This window comes from Coregonus clupeaformis, chromosome 13 (genome assembly GCF_020615455.1).
Source record: "Coregonus clupeaformis isolate EN_2021a chromosome 13, ASM2061545v1, whole genome shotgun sequence".
Classification (NCBI taxonomy): domain Eukaryota; kingdom Metazoa; phylum Chordata; class Actinopteri; order Salmoniformes; family Salmonidae; genus Coregonus; species Coregonus clupeaformis.
The window spans coordinates 11,008,533-11,027,708 of NC_059204.1; the positions used below are offsets into that span (position 1 = coordinate 11,008,533).

Here is a 19,176-nt window from a genome sequence, read left to right on the forward strand (position 1 = left end):
TGACTCACCGTCTACAGAGGAGACCCTGATTACAGGGACAGATGAGGGTCACACTCCATTTCAACAGAAAACAGTTGCCTCTCCACCTCAGCTCAAAGACGCCAGATCGCCATGGTAACAATAAAGAGGAATGGAGTGACTAGATCTCATTGGTTCCTCATACACAATAGTGTCAGACCGGGGTTGTAATATATGTCCCAAATGGCTCCCTGTTCCCTATTCCCATTGAGCTCTGATCAAAAGTAGTGCACTATATAGGGTATAGGGTGCCATTTTGGTCACGCCAATTGTGCTGCTTCTTCTAAGTTGTGAATTGGTCATTACCGTGTGTTCTAAGAGGTACTGTAGAACCTCAACATCTCTAAGCTGCAGTACAGGCGGAGCTAGTCTGAGGATGGTTGCCTTGGAGACAGGCTGTTTGGGTAGGCCCCCCCCTGACTGGCAGTGTGCTGTTGTTCCATCTTCCAGTCATGTCTGGTCGGGGATCGGGGCTTGGCTGGGTGTGTGTCCATGCTAGCTAACAATAACACTGTGGCTTCATTCTAGCTAGCTAGTGCATTACCCATTCAGAGCACACAATCCCTTTCCCTTGTCTTGTCTTGTGACTGCCTTAGAGGCATGCAGTGCAGTGATTATGAATGACAGCTGTGGTCCCTCTCTTGCTCTCTCTCTCTCTCCCTCCCGTTTCCGTCCCCCCCCCCCTCATTCCCAAGACAGCACTCTGCTACTGATACTGAGAGAGATCATTAGCACGGCAAAGCCAAGGTTTACACAAACAAACACTAATCACGTTGATGAGAACTTCTCTGCACTGTGTGTGTGTGTGTGTGTGTGTCATACACATATGTTCTGGAACCAGTGACAACAAGACTATTTTTAGATGAGCCAGCCCTGTCTGTGTGTGGCAGTCTGTGTGTGGCAGTCTGTGTGTCTGCCAAACACCCGGCAGCAGTAACCAGGTGGTGAGACTGAGAGCAAAGGGGAATGCTGTGGAAATTTAAATAGTCCCCTAAATACAGGGACGACCGCAGCCACTCTACAGTACATCGTGCGTACACACACACCCACCTGTGGGCCTGGCTGGCACCTGTGGGCCCAGAGGAAAGGCCTTTTACAGTGCCTTCACAAAGTATTCATACCCCTCGATTTATTCCACATTTTGTTGTGTTACAGCCTGAATTCAAAATTGATTAAAGATTTTTTTAATTCTCACCCATATACACACACACATACAGAAATATCTAATTTACATAAGTATTAACACCCCTGAGTCAATAGTTTGTAGAAGCACCTTTGGCAGCGATTACAGCTGGGAGTCTTTCTGGGTAAGTATCTAAGAGCTTTCCACACCTGGATTGTGCAACATTTGCCCATTATTATTTTCAAAATGTTGTCAAATTGGTTGATGATTATTGCTAGACAACCATTTTCAGGTCTTGCCATAGATTTTCATGTAGATTTAAATCAAAACTGTACCTCGGCCACTCAGGAACATTTCCTGTCTTCTTGGTAAGCAACCCTCCATTGTAGATTTTGTGCCTTGTATTTTAAGTTAATGTCCTGCAGAATTTTTTTTGCAGTATTACTTTAGTGCCTTTTTGCCAACAGGATGCATGTTTTGGAATATTTTTATTCTGTACATGCTTCCTTTTTTCCCCTCTGTCAATTAGGTTAGTATTGTGTAGTAACTACAATGTTGTTGATCCATCCTCAGTTTTCTCCGATCACAGCCATTAAACTCTGTAACTGTTTTAAAGTCACCATTGGCCTCATTGTGAAATCCCTGAGTGGTTTCCTTCCTCTCCGGCAACTGAGTTGGAAGGACGCCTACACCTTTGTAGTGACTGGGTGTATTGATAAACCACCCAAAGCGTAATTGATAACTTCACCAAGCTCAAAGGGATGAGTTCAGGTGGGCCTACGGGCTTCAGCAAACAAAGGAAAGAAGGGGTGCTCAACAACAATGACAAAAATCACGTGAAAGTAAAAAGTTATGTTAATAGAAAATGACTCAAGTAAAAGTGAAAGTCACCCAGTAAAATACTACTTGAGTAAAAGTCTAAAAGTGTTTGTTTTTAAATATACTTAAGTATCAAAAGTACATTTAATTGCTAAAATATACTTAAGTATCAAAAGTAAAAGTATAAACCATTTCAAATTCCATATATTAAGCAAACCAGAAGGCACGATTTTCTTGTTTTTTAAATGTACAGATAGTCAGGGGCACACTCCAACACTCAGACATAATTTACAAACGAAGCATTTGTGTTTAGTGAGTCCTCCAGATCAGATGCAGTAGGGATGACCAGGGATTTCCTTTTGATAAGTGCGTGACTTGGACCAGTTCCCTGTCCTGCTAAGCATTAAAAATGTAACGAGTACTTTTGGGTTGCAGGGAAAATGTATGAAGTAAAAAGTACATTATTTTCTTTAGGAATGTAGTTAAGTAAAAGTAAAAATAGTAAAGTAAAGTATAGTACAGATACCCCAAAAAACTACTTAAGTAGTACTTTAAAGAATTTTTACTTAAGAACTTAACACCACTGGAATCTGGAGACCCCCCAAAAAAATCAAGGCAACAACATTATAGAAACGAGGACATTGAAAAAATCATTATCAGCCCCTTTGGATCCACAGTGACTAAGAGTACTGCCAGAATGCCTCTCTATGTTTTAGTTTACGTACGATATCATAAACACAACATGCAACAATTTCTAAGATTTTACTGAGTTACAGTTCATATAAGGAAATCAGTCAATTGAAATAAATAAATTAGGCCCTAATCTATGGATTTCACATGACTGGGCAGGGACGCAGCCATAGGTGGGCCTGGGAGGGCATAGGCCCACCCACTGGCCAGGGTATTGTGTGTAGGTCAGTCACAAAAAAATCTAAATTTAACCCATTTAAAATGCAGGCTGTAACAACAAAATGTGGAAAAAGTCAAGGGGTGTGAATACTTTCTGAAGGCACTGTATGTAACTTCGTTTTCAGTGATGTTTCCAGCACTGGAAATGGGGCATATGTCCATATACGTGTGTGTGTGTGTGTGTTTGGTATGGGCAGGCATACAAGGTGAACACAGAAAAATACTTTCACACTGTTAAAACCCATCTTTCCCTCACCCTGTGACACCCTGTGACACCCTGTGACACCCTGTGACACCCTGTGACACCCTGTGACAGCCTGTGACAGCCTGTGACACCCTGTGACAGCCTCTACTCACCGGCAATCTCCACAACATCCCCAGGAACTATTTCCCGGGCTTTGATCCTCTGGACAGCCTTGCGGTTCATGCGGTACACCTTGGCTATCTCTGGTTCGTACTCCTTCAGCGCCTCGATGGCGTTCTCCGCATTCCTCTCCTGGACCACACAGTGAGACAGAGGCAGGTTCAGTACCAACAGAGAGGTCCAAGCTTTATTGCAGCCCCCCATTTCATACCATGGTGAAGTGTTTGTGTATTTCTGTCGCTTTAGAATTACGTCCTACATTGGAATGAACACCTACTAGAAAGGCAATGCCTATAAACTGAACATCCAACCCATAGGCTGACCTTACTCAGTGCTCTCTCGCTATAGTTCCCCTCACCCAGCTGTCAATTTGTCCTCCAAACCCCTCACATCTTCTCTACCCAGCCCTTCTTATTCTACCCATTCCTCCAAGGCCAAAGTCCTATATTCAGAGACCAATTGTGATTAGGCTGCTGTTCATTGTCTTCAATTAACACGGACCCGTTTATGTCTGCAGATCTACAGAGTGAAATGAACAAAGACAGTACGTCATCACTCTGACTGAAAGGCCTACATAATTAGCATTCACATCATAAGTGGCTTGTTTTACTGGCGCCTCTAGAAGCAGATATGTATATTGTATATAGAGGGCTATTTAAAAGCTTGGCCTTGGCTGTGGTTCCATGGTTTCCACGTTTCAGTTGATACGGCTTTACTATCCTACCCATCAAAAAAGCCCTGCTGACACGTATAATGATCGAAAGCCGTATCTGTATAGATGACTCGTTACATAATGACTTCCTCACCCTAAGTGACACACCATATAATATCCTGTATGTCAACACCATCTCCTTACACATGATCAGGTGAACACACACTAGGAGAAGAGAGTCTCACCTGCCAGACTCCGATCACAGCGTTAGCGATGAGGATGAGCAGGATGACGATGGGTTCCACGAAGGCTGTGATAGTCTCCTCCCCCTCCTCAAACAGAGCTAGCACCTAGAGAGGGAGAGAGAGAGAGAGAGAGAGAGAGAGAGAGAGAGAGAGAGAGAGAGAGAGAGAGAGAGACAGACAGACAGACAGACAGACAGACAGAGGGAGAGAGAGAGAGAGAGAGACAGAGAGAGAGAGACAGAGAGGGAGAGGGTGAGAGGGAGAGGGAGAGAAAGAGAGGAGAGGGAGAGGAAGAGAAGAGAGGAGACAGAGACAGAGAGACAGAGAGAGAGAGAGAGAGAGATAAAACAGATCCTAGTAAAAGTATTTTCTCCTCCACAGTGAGTATTGAGCAGTGAGGAGGATCGGAGCAGAGCGGGGCACGGCAGATCAGCGGCTCAAGCCACGGTCAATAACTCATCATTCACGGCCGCTTGGGTCCCGCAAATCTACCCTTCGCTCCACTCTGCTCTGTGTAGAGAATATTGATGAGGGCAACTCCTTCGGATCTGTCCTTTCATTCAGGTTACTTTTTCCCGCTTCATATTAACTTGGCTACTTTTCATTTAAAAGTATCAATTCGCTAGTCCGTCGAGCTCTCTCCATCTAGAATGAATGATATGCATCTTCTAGCGATCCATTGATAGGACAGGCGCCTGTCAGTCACAAAGCGAGCGATGACAGGGAACCACAGTCTGCCATCTGTCCTGCCTCCCGGTACAATTTGTATGTGCGGTGGTTGGTTGCAGTCAAATTTCATAGTAGGCTATTTACTGTGCTTTGATTGACTAGTATATAAAAAGGTGTCAAACTGACTGAATAAAGTCTCCTATATCACTTTGCTGTTCATAAATCATGCAACGTGGTTATATGACCATGGTATCACATCGGGACAAATAAACCAAAAGGATTTCCTAGGTTTCCTTTCCTAGAATGTCGGGGCTTGCCAGACGGTGACACTACAGTGAGTGACTCTCACCTCCTCAGTCAGTGTAGCTTACCGAATCGCATCGGTGAGTGCCCTTCATTTGGCTCCGTCATTTGCATAGACTACTAGTAGACCTAGGCTTTTTGCCGATTATCTGCAGATAGATTATGAAAACATTAGATGAAGAATCATTACTGCAGGAACAACAGGAAGTGGAGAGCCTCATTCTGGTCAAAATATGATAATTAGGGCCCTCACAGAATCCAGGCATTGAAATGAAATTCAACAATATTAAAACATTTATTGAATCAAGTAAATGTATTGAAAATGTATTAATTTGCTCAAGTGTATCATAAAGACATGAACAGAATGCATCAGTAGCTAGATTTCCATCCAATTGGTGACAGATTTTAAAAGTGAATATACAAAAATATGCAAATTTGTCCACCAAACTGACTGCTGATAAAAATCAGTGCGTGATGATACAGTGCACACAATTTACTTTTTTTGCTTTTCATGGACCGAATAAAAATCGAGTTCAATGTGTTTCCATCGCATTTTCAACTCTACCGATAGTTTTGTCACAAAAACTTGCGATGTCTGTGTGTGTGCACGGTACGTCCACCACTTTCAGCAGAAATCCATCTAGCATGTTGGGGGTGATGAAACCACACCCGTCGCTATGGGCGGGCCATAGGGGGCCGGGCCCGCCCCCAAAAATGCTTGTGCCCCCCCCCCCACTTGAGGGAATTTATTATTAAATATACGTACTGTAGGCTAATAATAATTGTGCCCTGCCCTCCCATGCATTTCATATGACTGAGGTCTGGCGACGGGTCTGGATTAAACAACGAGGTCCCATTCATTTTCAACCGAGGAAAGCGAAGCATGCCCGAGGGAGCGTGAACCAGGGCGGGAACAAAGATGGGGGAAAGCTCAACTTTTGCCGCGTACTTTTCTTTTGCAGGTCATCTAATAATTTGGTCAGGTAAAAATGTATTTCAACTCACATTTCACGATCTGACATAATGGTATATTTTTTTTTCATGGTTTTAGGTCAATTTCTGGGCATTACTAAACGAAGAGCCAGTCGGGAGTCAAATGAACGTCTCTTTTAGGTGAACGACGCCAAATGGTCCGGCTCACAGAAAATAATGCCAATCAGTTGACGTGATAACCATCTTGTGGGTTGACAGAAATCCTTTCTTCAAAATTCTTCAAAATTAAAATGTTAACTGCAAAGTAGGCTTACCTGGCAGAAGTACATCATGAGTAAGTATATCTGTTATTTGCTAACTTTACCATGAAATGAGCAGCACCAAACCATCGCTAGACCTGCACATTAGATGGCACACTGGATGCGCAATTAAAGGGGATTTAATTTTAAAGCCTATTCCCCCTCAGGAGACTAAAAAGATTTGGCATGGGTCCTCAGATCCTCAAAAAATTCTACAGCTGCACCATCGAGAGCATCCTGACTGGTTGCATCACCGCCTGGTATGGCAACTGCTTGGCCTCTGACCGCAAGGCACTACAGAGGGTAGTGCGTACGGCCCAGTACATCACTGGGGCAAAGCTCCCTGCCATTCAGGACCTCTATACCAGGCGGTGTCAGAGGAAGGCCCTCAAAATTGTCAAAGACTCCAGCCACCCTAGTCATAGACTGTTCTCTCTGCTACCGCACGGCAAGCGGTACCGGAGTGCCAAGTCTAGGTCCAAAAGACTTCTCAACAGCTTCTACCCCCAAGCCATAAGACTCCTGAACAGCTAATCATGGCTACCCGGACTATTTGCACTGCCCCCCCACCCCATCCTTTTTACACTGCTGCTACTCTGTTAAGTATTTATGCATAGTCACTTTAACTCTACCCACATGTACATATTACCTCAACTACCTCAACTAGCCGGTGCCCCCGCACATTGACTCTGCAACGGTACCCCCCTGTATATATAGCCTCCCTACTGTCACTTTATTTTACTGTATATATAGCCTCCCTACTGTCACTTTATTTTACTGTATATATAGCCTCCCTACTGTCACTTTATTTTACTTCTGCTCTTTTTCTCTCAACACTTTTTTTGTTGTTGTTTTATTCTTACTTTTTTTGTTTAAAATAAATGCACTGTTGGTTAAGGGCTGTAAGTAAGCATTTCACTGTAATGTCTGCACCTGTTGTATTCGGCGCATGTGACCAATAAAATTTGATTTGATTTGATTTGATTTACACAAACATATATATAAAAAAAATGTTTTCATCCAGACCCCCAGAAATATGGTCTTCTGATGTAATTTAAACATCGACTCAGAACATCCAATTTCGTTGTTTCTCTATGAATACCCCAAACAAACAAAAAATCGAAAACCAGGAAAATATCAAAACAGAATTTGGGAAACAAAATCTGATTTTATAGGGATTAAGAATGTTTTTTTTTATTAAACATTATTTTACCAGGTAGATTGACAGAATACATAGTGCACTACTTTCTCTCGTACACTAAGGACCCGGGGAAGAGTTGCAGTGGGAGAGGAGAAGAGAAGAAAGCTTCCTTTTTGAAAGCTAGAAAAAAAATGAGTAGGTCACGACATGCTACATTTGTTAAAAGTAGCTCTCATGCTTGAAAAGGTTAGAGGTTAGAGGCCCCTGTTAGAGAGAGAAGGAAGAAGAGAAGACTGAGATTTAAGGAGTCTATTTCAACTTATCACTGGGGCTTTTTCCACAAACATAAAAGTATAACAAATGTCACACAATTACACTTGAATCTCCCCCTAAGCTTGTTACAGTAAAAATAAGAATCCTTCACACTCCAACACTCTTCACTTCCAGACAGATGGCTTATTGGGACTGAATGGCCACTCAGTTCCAACATCACGTTTCAAACCAAACACCGCTTTAACAAATGGAAGGAAAAAACAGGTGCCAATGTTATTAAAATACTGTTTACCAAGACCGTGACGAGAATAAACGAAGCATGAGGGCCCAATTCAACCCAAATCAATGGCCACTTGACTTTTTCACTCCCTTCCTGCACAACCCAAAACGCTTTACCTATACTCCCCCACTCACATAATGCAGTGGAAAAATAAATAAAATAAAGCCAACCTTTCCTCCTTCCTCAGAATCAAATGGAGGAAGTGTATTAATTGTTTCAGGTGATGGATGTTTCCAGTTGTTGGTTGGTGTAATGGGGTCAGCCTGACTTGGTATGGCCCTCTCTATAACCCCTATTCTCATACATGGTTGGGAGTGATCAAATTGTCTCAACTAAACAACAAATCTTAGTAAAAACTTGAATTAAAGAGTAAAAAAGTTGACAAATTACAGTAATCATCGTGTCCAGTGTAACAGTTATTGAGGCTGTGATGGAAGACTTGAGCATTCCTTCTCCTCTATGACTTCTCTCCATACATAGTCATGTGTGATGATTATATCATATCGGAGCCAGCTTTATAACAACAGCTTTGTCCTGTGTTCCTCTTGTTGCCTGGTTACAAGGCTTTATTCTCATGTCATGCAGAGTCAGAGCAGCTCAATGTCTTCATTTACATATTATTCAAAATAGGCACACAAATTAGTTCCACATTGAGGTTTGGCCCTTACAGGTTAGGATAGCCTTTCCATCAGATACTTCTGTAGGTCACTTTCGCCAGCACCAGTAGGTTGAGCAGGGAGCGCACATGTTGCTGTGATTCATTAAAGCAGCAACGTTGGTCATTAAAACTGCATTGTTGGAAAGCACAGTAGCACGGGAGGTTAAACCAGGATGTACGGGAGGTTTAAACCAGTATGTACGGGAGGTTAAACCAGGATGTACGGGAGGTTAAACCAGGATGTACGGGAGGTTAAACCAGGATGTACGGGAGGTTAAACCAGGATGTACGGGAGGTTAAACCAGCCTAGGTAACTCAGTCTGCTTGGTAAACTGTGGGAAATCAGTGGAACAAAACAGGGTCTTGTTACAGTGTTAACACATTTAAAATTACAAGGGCAGCCCAATTTACATTAGGAAAAACTAACTCTGCAGACACACAGCCAGCCCACTCCAGCTCTGCCTGGACACACAGCCAGCCCACTCCAGATCTGCCTGGACACACAGCCAGCCCACTCCAGCTCTGCCTGGACACACAGCCAGCTCTGCCTGGACACACAGCCAGCCCACTCCAGCTCTGCCTGGACACACAGCCAGCTCTGCCTGGACACACAGCCAGCTCTGCCTGGACACACAGCCAGCTCTGCCTGGACACACAGCCAGCTCTGCCTTTACACACAGCCAGCCCACTCCAGCTCTGCCTGGACAAACAGCCAGCCCACTCCAGCTCTGCCTGGACAAACAGCCAGCCCACTCCAGCTCTGCCTGGACACCCAGCCAGCCCACTCCAGCTCTGCCTGGACACCCAGCCAGCCCACTCCAGCTCTGCCTGGACACACAGCCTCCCACTTAAAAACACCAGGATCAACACAAAGGCAGTTAGTGTAGATTTATTTGTATCATATACATTTTAATCCATATTTTCCTACTGCCGCCCAGAATAGCCCAGTAATTCCATCCCATGGCTCTGGGGGCTGTAAGAGTAACATATGGAAATAAAATCATTATCCAGGCAGGGTTTCCCCTGGCAGTGCCACATGCTCCACCCTACCACCACCTGGCCCAAAAACAGGGTCACTATTTAAGGAATTGTATGCGTCAAGAGTATTGGAAATACTGAAGTAAAGAGAAATGCTTTGGAGGGGAAAATCTAGGGAGTCAAGGGTCTGAACCTTCCACCATCGGCAGGCCGGTATTATTGGAAATACGGAGGTGGTATGCAAAGCAATGGCTGCAGACAGAGTATTATGAACACATTATGTCCACTGTCAGGGCAGAGTAGCCTGGTTGTCACTATTGGGCTAAGCTGCAAAGCCAGACGTAACTTTCAAGCCACTGTAAAAATACCAAAACATAGGACTCTGAATGAGTGGAGGGAGGTTAACAGGGAGATTGTGATGAGCAGCAGGATATTGGGTACAGTGGTTACTTACAAAGGAGACGCAGGCAGCTAGCAACAGGATCCTGACCAGGAGGTCTTCAAACTGCTCCGCCACCAGCTCCCATAGGGACTTGCCTAGAATACACACATACAGTGCCTTCAGAAAGACTTCATACCCCTTGATTTCTTCCACATTTTGTTACAGCCTGAATATAAAATGGATTACATTTCTGTTTTTTCCCCCTTACCCACCTACACACAATACCCCATAATGACAAAGTGAAAACATGTTTTTAGAAATGTTGGCACATTTATTGAAAATGAAATGCATAAATATCTAATTTACATACAGTACCAGTCAAAAGTTTGGACACACCTACTCATTCAAGGGTTTTTCTTTATTTTTACTATTTTCTACATTGTAGAATAATAGTGAAGACATCACAACTATGAAATAATAGAATCATGTAGTAACCCAAAAAATATATTTAATATTTGAGATTCTTCAAATAGCCACCCTTTGCCTTGACGACAGCTTTGCACACTCTTGGCATTCTCTAAACCAGCTTCACCTGGAATGCTTTTCCAACTGTCTTGAAGGAGTTCCCACATATGCTGAGCACTTGGCTGCTTTTCCTTCACTCTGCGGTCCAACTCATCCCAAACCATCTCAATTGGGTTGAGGTCAGGGGATTGTGGAGGCCAGGTCATCTGAGGCAGCACTCCATCACTCTCCTTCTTGGTAAAATAGCCCTTACACAGCCTGGAGGTGTGTTGGGTCATTGTCCTGTTGAAATCAAATGATAGTCCCACTAAACCCAACCAGATGCGATGGCGTATCGCTGCAGAATGCTGTGGTAGCCATGCTGGTTAAGTGTGCCTTGAATTCCAAAATAAATCACAGACAGTGTCACCAGCAAAGCACCCCCACACCATACCACCTGCTCCTCCATGCTTTACGGTGGGAACTACGCATGCGGAGATCATCCGTTCACCCACACTGCATCTCACAAAGACACGGCGGTTGGAACCAAAAATCTCCAACTTGGACTCCAGACCAAAGGACGAATTTCCACCGGTCTAATGTCCATTGCTCGTGTTTCTTGGCCCAAGCAAGTCTATTCTTCTTATTGGTGTCCTTTAGTAGTGGTTTCTTTGCAGCAATTTGACCATGAAGGCCTGATTCACACAGTCCCCTCTGAAAAGGTGATGTTGAGATGTGTCTGTTACTTGAACTCTGAAGCATTTCTTTGGGCTGCAATTTCTGAGGCTGGTAACTCTAATGAACTTATCCTCTGCAGCAGAGGTAACTCTGGGTCTTCCTTTGCTGTGGCGGTCCTCATGAGAGCCAGTTTCATCATAGCGCTTGATGGTTTTTGCGACTGCACTTGAAGAAACTTTCAAAGTTCTTGAAATGTTCCGTATTGACTAACCTTCATGTCTTAAAGTAATTACAGACTGTCGTTTCTCTTTGCTTATTTGAGCTGTTCTTGCCATAATATGGTCTTGGTCTTTTATCAAATAGGGCTATCTTCTGTATACCCCCCTACCTGGTCACAACACAACTGATAGGCTCAAACGCATGAAGAAGGAAATAATAATTCCACAAATTAACTTTTAACAAGGCACACCTGTTAATTGAAATGCATTCCAGTTGACTACCACAGGAAGCTGGTTGAGAGAATGCCAAGAGTGTGCAAAGCTGTAATTAAGGCAAAGGGTTGTACAGTATCTTTTATTTGATTATTCTTCAAGCTGTGTCAAGTTGGTTGTTGATCATTGCTAGACAGCCATTTTTAAGTCTTGCCATAGATTTTCAAGAAGATTTAAGTAAAAACTAGGCCACTCAGGAACATACAATGTAGTCTTGGTAAGCAACTCCAGTGTATAATTTGGCCTTGTGTTTTAGGTGAATTCGTCTCTCAGTGTCTGTTGGATAGCAAACTGAACAATGTTTTCCTCTAGGATTATGACTGTGCTTAGCTCTATTCTGTTTCTTTCTATCCTAAAAAAACTCCCTAGTCCTTGCCGATGACATCCATACCCATAACATGATGCAGCCACCACCATGCTTAAAAATATGAAGAGTGGTGCTCAGTGATGTGTTGTATTGGATTTTCCCCAAACACAACACTTTGTACCAGGACAAAAAGTGAACTGCTTAGCCACCTTTTTTGCAGTATTACTTTAGTGCCTTGTTGCAAACAGGATGCATGTTTTGGAATATTTTTATTCTGTACAGGCTTCCTTCTTTTCACTTTGTCATTTAGGTTAGTATTGTGGAGGAACGTCAATGTTGTTGATCCATCCTCAGTTTTCTCCTATCACAGCCATTCAACTCTGTAACCGTTTTAAAGTCATCATTGGCCTCATGGTGAAATCCCTGAGCGGTTTCCTTCCTTTCCGGTAACTGAGTTAGGAAGGACGCCTGTATCTTTGTAGTGACTGGGTGTATTGATACACCATCCAAAGAGTAATTAATGACTTCACCATGCTCAAACAGATATTTAATGTCTGATTTTTTATTTATTTTTACCATCTACCAATAGGTGCGCCCTTCTTTGGGAGGCAATGTAAAACCTCCCTGGTCGTTGTGGTTGAATCTGTGTTTGAAATTCACTGCTCGACTGGGTAACCTTACAGATCATTGAATGTGTGGGGTACCGAGATGAGATAGTCATAAAAAAAATAATGTTAAAACATGCAACTTATGTGACTTGTTAAGCAAATGTTTACTCCTGATGTTATTTAGGCTTGCCATATCAAAGGAGTTGAATACTTACTGACTCAAGACATTTCATTCATTTGTAAAAAATAAATAAAATAAAAAAATAAACATTATTCCACTTTGACATTATGGGGTATTGTGTGTAGGCCAGTGACACAAATCTAATTGTAATACATTTAAAATTCAGACTGTAACACAACAAAATGTGGAAAAAGTCAAGGCGTGTGAATACTTTCTAAAGGCACTGTATATATAGTCAGTCATATGGCTGTCCGGCTACACATCATCTTTGTCACACATACTGTACCTATAGACTCTTAGTCAAGGCCTGATAAAGTACATCATGCCAATCTGAACCACAATAAACACAACTACCCATCCTTTGATGATATGGAACTTCTACAGGTCTATACTTCAGTTCTGCCGGTCATGAATCCCTTTTCTGTTGACAGTGTCCGTGTATCTATATGGGTTGTGCTACAAGTCAGTGTGTACTCTGAGGATTAACCCTAACACTCTCTCTCGCTCTCTCGTACAGATGATCCTAGGCTAAAAGGGCTAATCATCAGCTTGTAAAAGAGGAGGCACCAGAATCACACTGGAAAGATCAATATTACCTTCTTCAGCTGGAAGCTCTGTCAGTGTCACATCACCATCACGCCATCCGTGGAGGAATGGAAGGGGGAGATCGATGAAGGAAGGAGAGAGAAGATGGAGAGAGAGAGAGCGAGAAGGAACAGAGAAAGAGAGAGCAAGGGAACAGAGAGAGAGAGGGAACAGAGAGAGCGGGAACAGAGAGTGGGAACAGAGAGCGGGAACAGAGAGCGAGAGCGGGAACAGAGAGCGAGAGCGCGGGAACAGAGAGCGGGAACAGAGAGAGCGAGAGAGGGAACAGAGAGCGAGCGAGAGAGAGGGAACAGAGAGAGAGAGAGAACAGAGGGAACGAGAGAGGTAACAGAGAGAGCGAGAGAGAGAACAGAGAGAGAGAGAGAGAGAGAAGAGAGCGAGAGAGAGAACAGAGGGAGAGAGCAGGAACAGAGAGAGCAAGAGAGAGAGGGAACAGCGAGAGAGAGAGAGAGGGAACAGAGAGAGAGAGAACAGAGAGAGAGGGAGGAGAGAGAGAGGGAGACAGAGAGAGAACAGAGGGAGAGAGCGGGAACAGAGAGAGCAAGAGAGAGAGGGAACAGCGAGAGAGAGAGAGAGGGAACAGCGAGAGAGAGAGAGAGAGGGAACAGAGAGAGAGAGAGAACAGAGAGAGAGGGAGGAGAGAGGAGGGAGGGGGAACATCACAAACAAAGACATGTTTATCATTAACAGATTCATTTAGAACAGGCTTTGAGATGCTTTTGACATGTGTAAACAATTCCACTTAATCCTGGAGCAGTTGAGTTTAAATGTATGATTACATATGAAATAAAGGAAGGATTCTCATGGTAGAGGATTACTGTCTGTTGTCACAACTCTGATGATTTAAAACAATGTTGTTATTCTTCAGCTCTCGCATTATCAGATTCGTGTGGGAGGGGGGAGGCGTGTGGGAGGGGTGAGGCGTGTGGGAGGGGTGAGGCGTGTGGGGGAGGGGGAGGAGGCGTGTGGGAGGGGTGAGGCGTGTGGGAGGGGTGAGGCGTGTGGGAGGAGGGGGAGGCGTGTGGGAGGGGGAGGCGTGTGGGAGGGTGAGGCGTGTGGGAGGGGTGAGGCGTGTGGGAGGCGTGTGGGAGGGGGAGGCGTGTGGGGGGAGGCGTGTGGGAGGAGGTGTGTGGGGGAGGAGGTGTGTGGGAGGCGTGTGGGAGGGGGTGTGTGGGAGGCGGTGGGAGGGGGTGTGTGGGAGGCGTGTGGGAGGGGAGGCGTGTGGGAGGGGGTGTGTGGGAGGCGTGTGGGAGGGGGGAGGCGTGTGGGAGGGGGGAGGCGTGTGGGAGGGGGGAGGCGTGTGGGAGGGGGGAGGCGTGTGGGAGGGGGGAGGCGTGTGGGAGGCGTGTGGGAGGCGTGTGGGAGGCGGGGTGAAGAGGAGTGAGGGACAGGCAACAGAACACAGCTATGGCTATAGTACAACGCCCACCACAGTGATGAGCAACCTCTTTACAGCACCATGCGTCCATCAATACTGTAGTCAGCATAACACTAACTCACAGCTCAGGTCATGTGATGTCCTCTGTAGCTCAGTTGGTAGAGCATGGCGCTTGCAACGCCAAGATAGTGGGTTCGATTCTTAGGACCAACCGTATGTAAAATGTATGAACGCACGACTAAGTCACTTTGGATAAAAGCGTCTGCTAAATTGTAGATTATCAAGTGCTGAACATAGCAAAACACTCCCGTCAAGCTAGGATCTCCTGTAAGACTGGTCTGTCTAACCCTACGGAGATCATGTGAGGGAAAAACTCCATATTCATTTTTGATAACACGGAAACCTCTCAATAGCTACAATTTCCAGTCTTACTCTAAAGCAATAATGGAAATCCTGCCAGTCTAAAAGCATGATGGAAATGTTTTGAAACCGTATTTTGACTTGACTACAGTACAACTAGCATTGGAGGTTTTTACATGGCCATCAAACGTCACCCCACTCAGAGGGATGGAAAATAGAGGAGCCAGGACGGAGAGGAGAGGAGAGGAGAGCCCTTCCAAAAACATACCCAAGCAAGACACACACACACACACACACACACACACACACACACACACACACACACACACACACACACACACACACACACACACACACACCACGGAAAGAAAAGTAATTTAATTTCAGGACCACTGGAATTACACCAGAGTTAAATCAGGAGCTTTTGAATTCTTCCAACTTTCTGATTAACCAGTATAAAAAGAAAAAAGACAAGTCTTTCAGGTTAAAATATACCTTTATGAAATTGCTTTTTATTGACTGGGTCGGTCCAGTACCTGAATAATGTAATGACTTGTAGCAGTACAAAGAGGGGTTATTGTGCTTTGAAGAACAGTCTTCGGTCTGTTTCCACTGATCAGGTCATCGGAGCGGGCAAAATAAAGCAGGGAGATAAAACTGCCCTGTAAATATCAACTAGTTAATGCTTCAGTCACAGTCCTACAGCCTTGGATTTCTTCTTAGTCCTTAATGCATTTCAGTCACAGTCCTACAGCCTTGGATTTCTTCTTAGTCCTTCACTAATCATCTCATCTGTAGTTCATCTTTTCATCATCATCATCATTCTTGCCTCATCCTCACTCGCAGTAATCTGTATAGCAACGATGACTCATTGTAAATGAGAAGGTATTTAAAGTATTTCAGCTCCATGCATATAGAGACTCTGGGTCCTGTAGGAGCTCTGAGCTGAACATAGGAAACCCTTTTGGAGAACCTCTGTGTGTACTATATAATGTCTATGAGAACTAGAGGTAAGTGTCCCTCTGTTTTCCCTGCTCTGCCATCAGCCCTAAAGTGTCCCTCTGTTTTCCCTGCTCTGCCATCAGCCCTAAAGTGTCCCTCTGTTTTCCCTGCTCTGCCATCAGCCCTAAAGTGTCCCTCTGTTTTCCCTGCTCTGCCATCAGCCCTAAAGTGTCCCTCTGTTTTCCCTGCTCTGCCATCAGCCCTAAAGTGTCCCTCTGTTTTCCCTGCTCTGCCATCAGCCCTAAAGTGTCCCTCTGTTTTCCCTGCTCTGCCAGTCTGACATAAGCCCTTTTCCCTATTAGAGTGCCTCCCCACTTATCTAATGTTTTTTATGGCAGACAGGCTTGGCTGCAGCTCCTAGTTCTGCTGGTCTGTGCTGGGAAGACACACAAAGAAGGGTCTTGCTTGCTGGAAGGGAGCGAGGGAGGGAGAGAGGGAGCGAGGGAGGGAAAGAGGGAGCGAGGGAGGGAAAGAGGGAGCGAGGGAGGGAGAGAGGGCTGGAGGGGTTGAATGGGGTTCCCCAGCCCTATCTCTGCCAAGGATTCCCTCCTCACTATAGTCATCTGGGTTGTCAGCCTCAGCCCAGCCTATTCCAAAAAAACGGACTTCACCACGCCTCTTTATTATTTCTCTCTCTCTCTCCCTGGCTCTCAGTTTCTCTCTTGCTGTCTCTTTCTGTACCACCAACAAACCAATCATGCTCTGTCCCTCTCTCTCCCTCCCTCCCTCCCTCCCTCTGGCTGCGAGACAATGAAAACAAAAGCCAGCCTGTTTATACACTAGCAGTCCAACCAGAGGGGAACCGCTTCCTGGTTACAGTAGCCAACAACAGAACAGAGGTGTTCCATGTCCAAGTCCATGGCCAGCAAACCTGGGTTTAAGTAGTATTTGAAATCATTTCAAATACTTTAGCTGGGCTGGCACAATGGAACAAATGGAATAGTTGCAAAAGTGCAAACCCTGCAAATGCTTAAAGTATTTGAAAGACTTCAAATAGTATTTAAACCCAGGTCTGACGGACAGTAACAGACAGCCAGGAGAAGCAGCAGGAAACGTAATATCCATCATCACTAGGACACGGGATCTGCTGAGTCAGTAGCTTTCACTACAGTTTCCTACCACACACACACACACACACACTTCTTAAAATGTCTCCTTTAAAAACCTCACAGCTCTAATCATTAGGCAGACTAATAAACTACACATGATAATAATATGGAAAGCACAGCAATAGGGCTAGATTATCAAGGCCCTGTCAGTCTCAACTGTAAATATGTGAAAGTTTTCAAAACAGTTGCCATGGCTACTTAGCTTGTGGACACTACTGGAAAACAGTGTTTCATTGGATAAACTCGCCAAAACACCTGTTGAAAAGAACACAGAATAACTGTTATGCAACGCATATAGGACCTTGATAGATCCCTACACTACAAACGCACCCTATTCCCTATATAGTGCACTACTTTTGACCAGAGCACCATTTATGGAATAGATCAAAAGTAGTGCACTAAATAGGGAAGCCATTTGGGATGCGCACTGGCTCTCTGGGCATCTCTAACAGCAAGCACAGCATACTAACCCCATGGACTAAATAGTTAAAGCTCATCTCTAAAACAGAGGGACCTGGTCCTGGCCTTTATAGTGGGATAATAAGCAGGTGGCCAGGAGATGCCGTCGGTCGGCTCGTAGCGCTGCGTTGGTCTACTGTTGCGTTCAGGAAAATAGCCAGCGTTAGTAAAAATAAATAGCAGCCAGTCAGTAGCTGTGGCAAAAGGCCTTAGAGAGCTCTCTCAGCATATGATGGTGTGTCTACTCAGTGGATGTCACTCATTAAATATTAATATAAATGGAGGGTGCACCTTCCTTCCGAGGAGAGGCTAGAGTGTGACTGGAAGTGTTTAAGGGTATTTGTGTCTGTCTCGGTCTGTCTGTCTGTCTGTCTCGGTCTGGGTCGGTCTGTCTGTCTCGGTCTGTCTGTCACGGTCTGGGTCGGTCGGTCTGTCTCGGTCTGTCTGTCGGTCTGTCTCGGTCTGGTTCGGTTGGTCTGTCTCGGTCTGGGTCGGTTGGTCTGTCTCGGTCTGTCTGTCTCGGTCTGGGTCGGTTGGTCTGTCTCGGTCACGGTCGGTCGGTCTGTCTCGGTCGGTCGGTCGGTCTGTCTGTCTGGGTCTGGGTCTCGGTCGGTCTGTCTGTCTGTCAGTCAATATCTGTCTGTCAGTCTCCCTCTCTCCGTCCGTCCATCTCCCTCTCTGTGGGTCCGTCTCTCTCTCTCTCTTTGGGTCCGTCTCTCTCTCTCTCTCTTTGGGTCCGTCTCTCTCCCTCTCTCTTTGGGTCCGTCTCTCTCTCTCTCTCTTTGGGTCCGTCTCTCTCTCTCTCTCTCTTTGGGTCCGTCTCTCTCTCTCTCTCTTTGGGTCCGTCTCTCTCTCTCTCTCTTTGGGTCCGTCTCTCTCTCTCTCTTTCTTTGGGTCCGTCTCTCTCTCTCTCTCTTTGGGTCCGTCTCTCTCTCTCTCTTTCTTTGGGTCCGTCTCTCTCTCTCTCTGTGCGTCCGTCTCTCTCTCTCTGTGCGTCCGTCTCTCTCTCTCTCGGTGGGTCCGTCTCTCTGTCTCTTTCGGGGTCTCTCTCTCTCTTTCGGGGTCTCTCTCTCTCTCTCGGGGTCTCTCTCTCTCTCTCTCGGGGTCTCTCTCTCTCTCTCGGGGTCTCTCTCTCCCTCTCTCTTTTGGGGTCTCTCTCTCTGTGTGTGTGAGTGAGAGAGAGAGATATAGGCAGAGCAGAGGGTTTGGCAGAGAGGTCGCCCATGGCCTGGAGCGATGTAACGTTACTAGAGTTGTGGAGAGTATACTGGGAGAGCCCACATATCCCTGGTCCAACTGTGGCTTTAACCTGTGGAGAGGGACTGGGAGAGCCCACATATCCCTGGTCCAACTGTGGCTCGCACTACTCACTACTACACTTGGCATGAGAAGTGGCCATTTTGGATGTTGACAAGTTTGGGTTGTCAAACTCTAGAAGATGGAGATG

The 19,176-nt window shown here is 45.2% G+C and overlaps 1 protein-coding gene across 3 annotated transcripts in view; it reads right to left on the minus strand.

The window, feature by feature from the left end:
* The window catches only part of LOC121579147 (sarcoplasmic/endoplasmic reticulum calcium ATPase 1-like), a 70,977-nt gene that overhangs the window by 37,993 nt on the left and 13,808 nt on the right, over window positions 1-19,176 (minus strand). For all 3 annotated transcript variants that reach the window (XM_041893473.2, XM_041893474.2, XM_041893472.2), the window contains exons 2-5: window positions 13,412-13,429; window positions 10,119-10,201; window positions 4,131-4,235; window positions 3,227-3,365 (exon numbers count right to left, since the gene is read on the minus strand). In XM_041893473.2, the coding sequence (XP_041749407.1) occupies window positions 3,227-3,365; window positions 4,131-4,235; window positions 10,119-10,201; window positions 13,412-13,429 (345 nt within the window). The remainder of the gene's footprint in view (window positions 1-3,226; window positions 3,366-4,130; window positions 4,236-10,118; window positions 10,202-13,411; window positions 13,430-19,176) is intronic.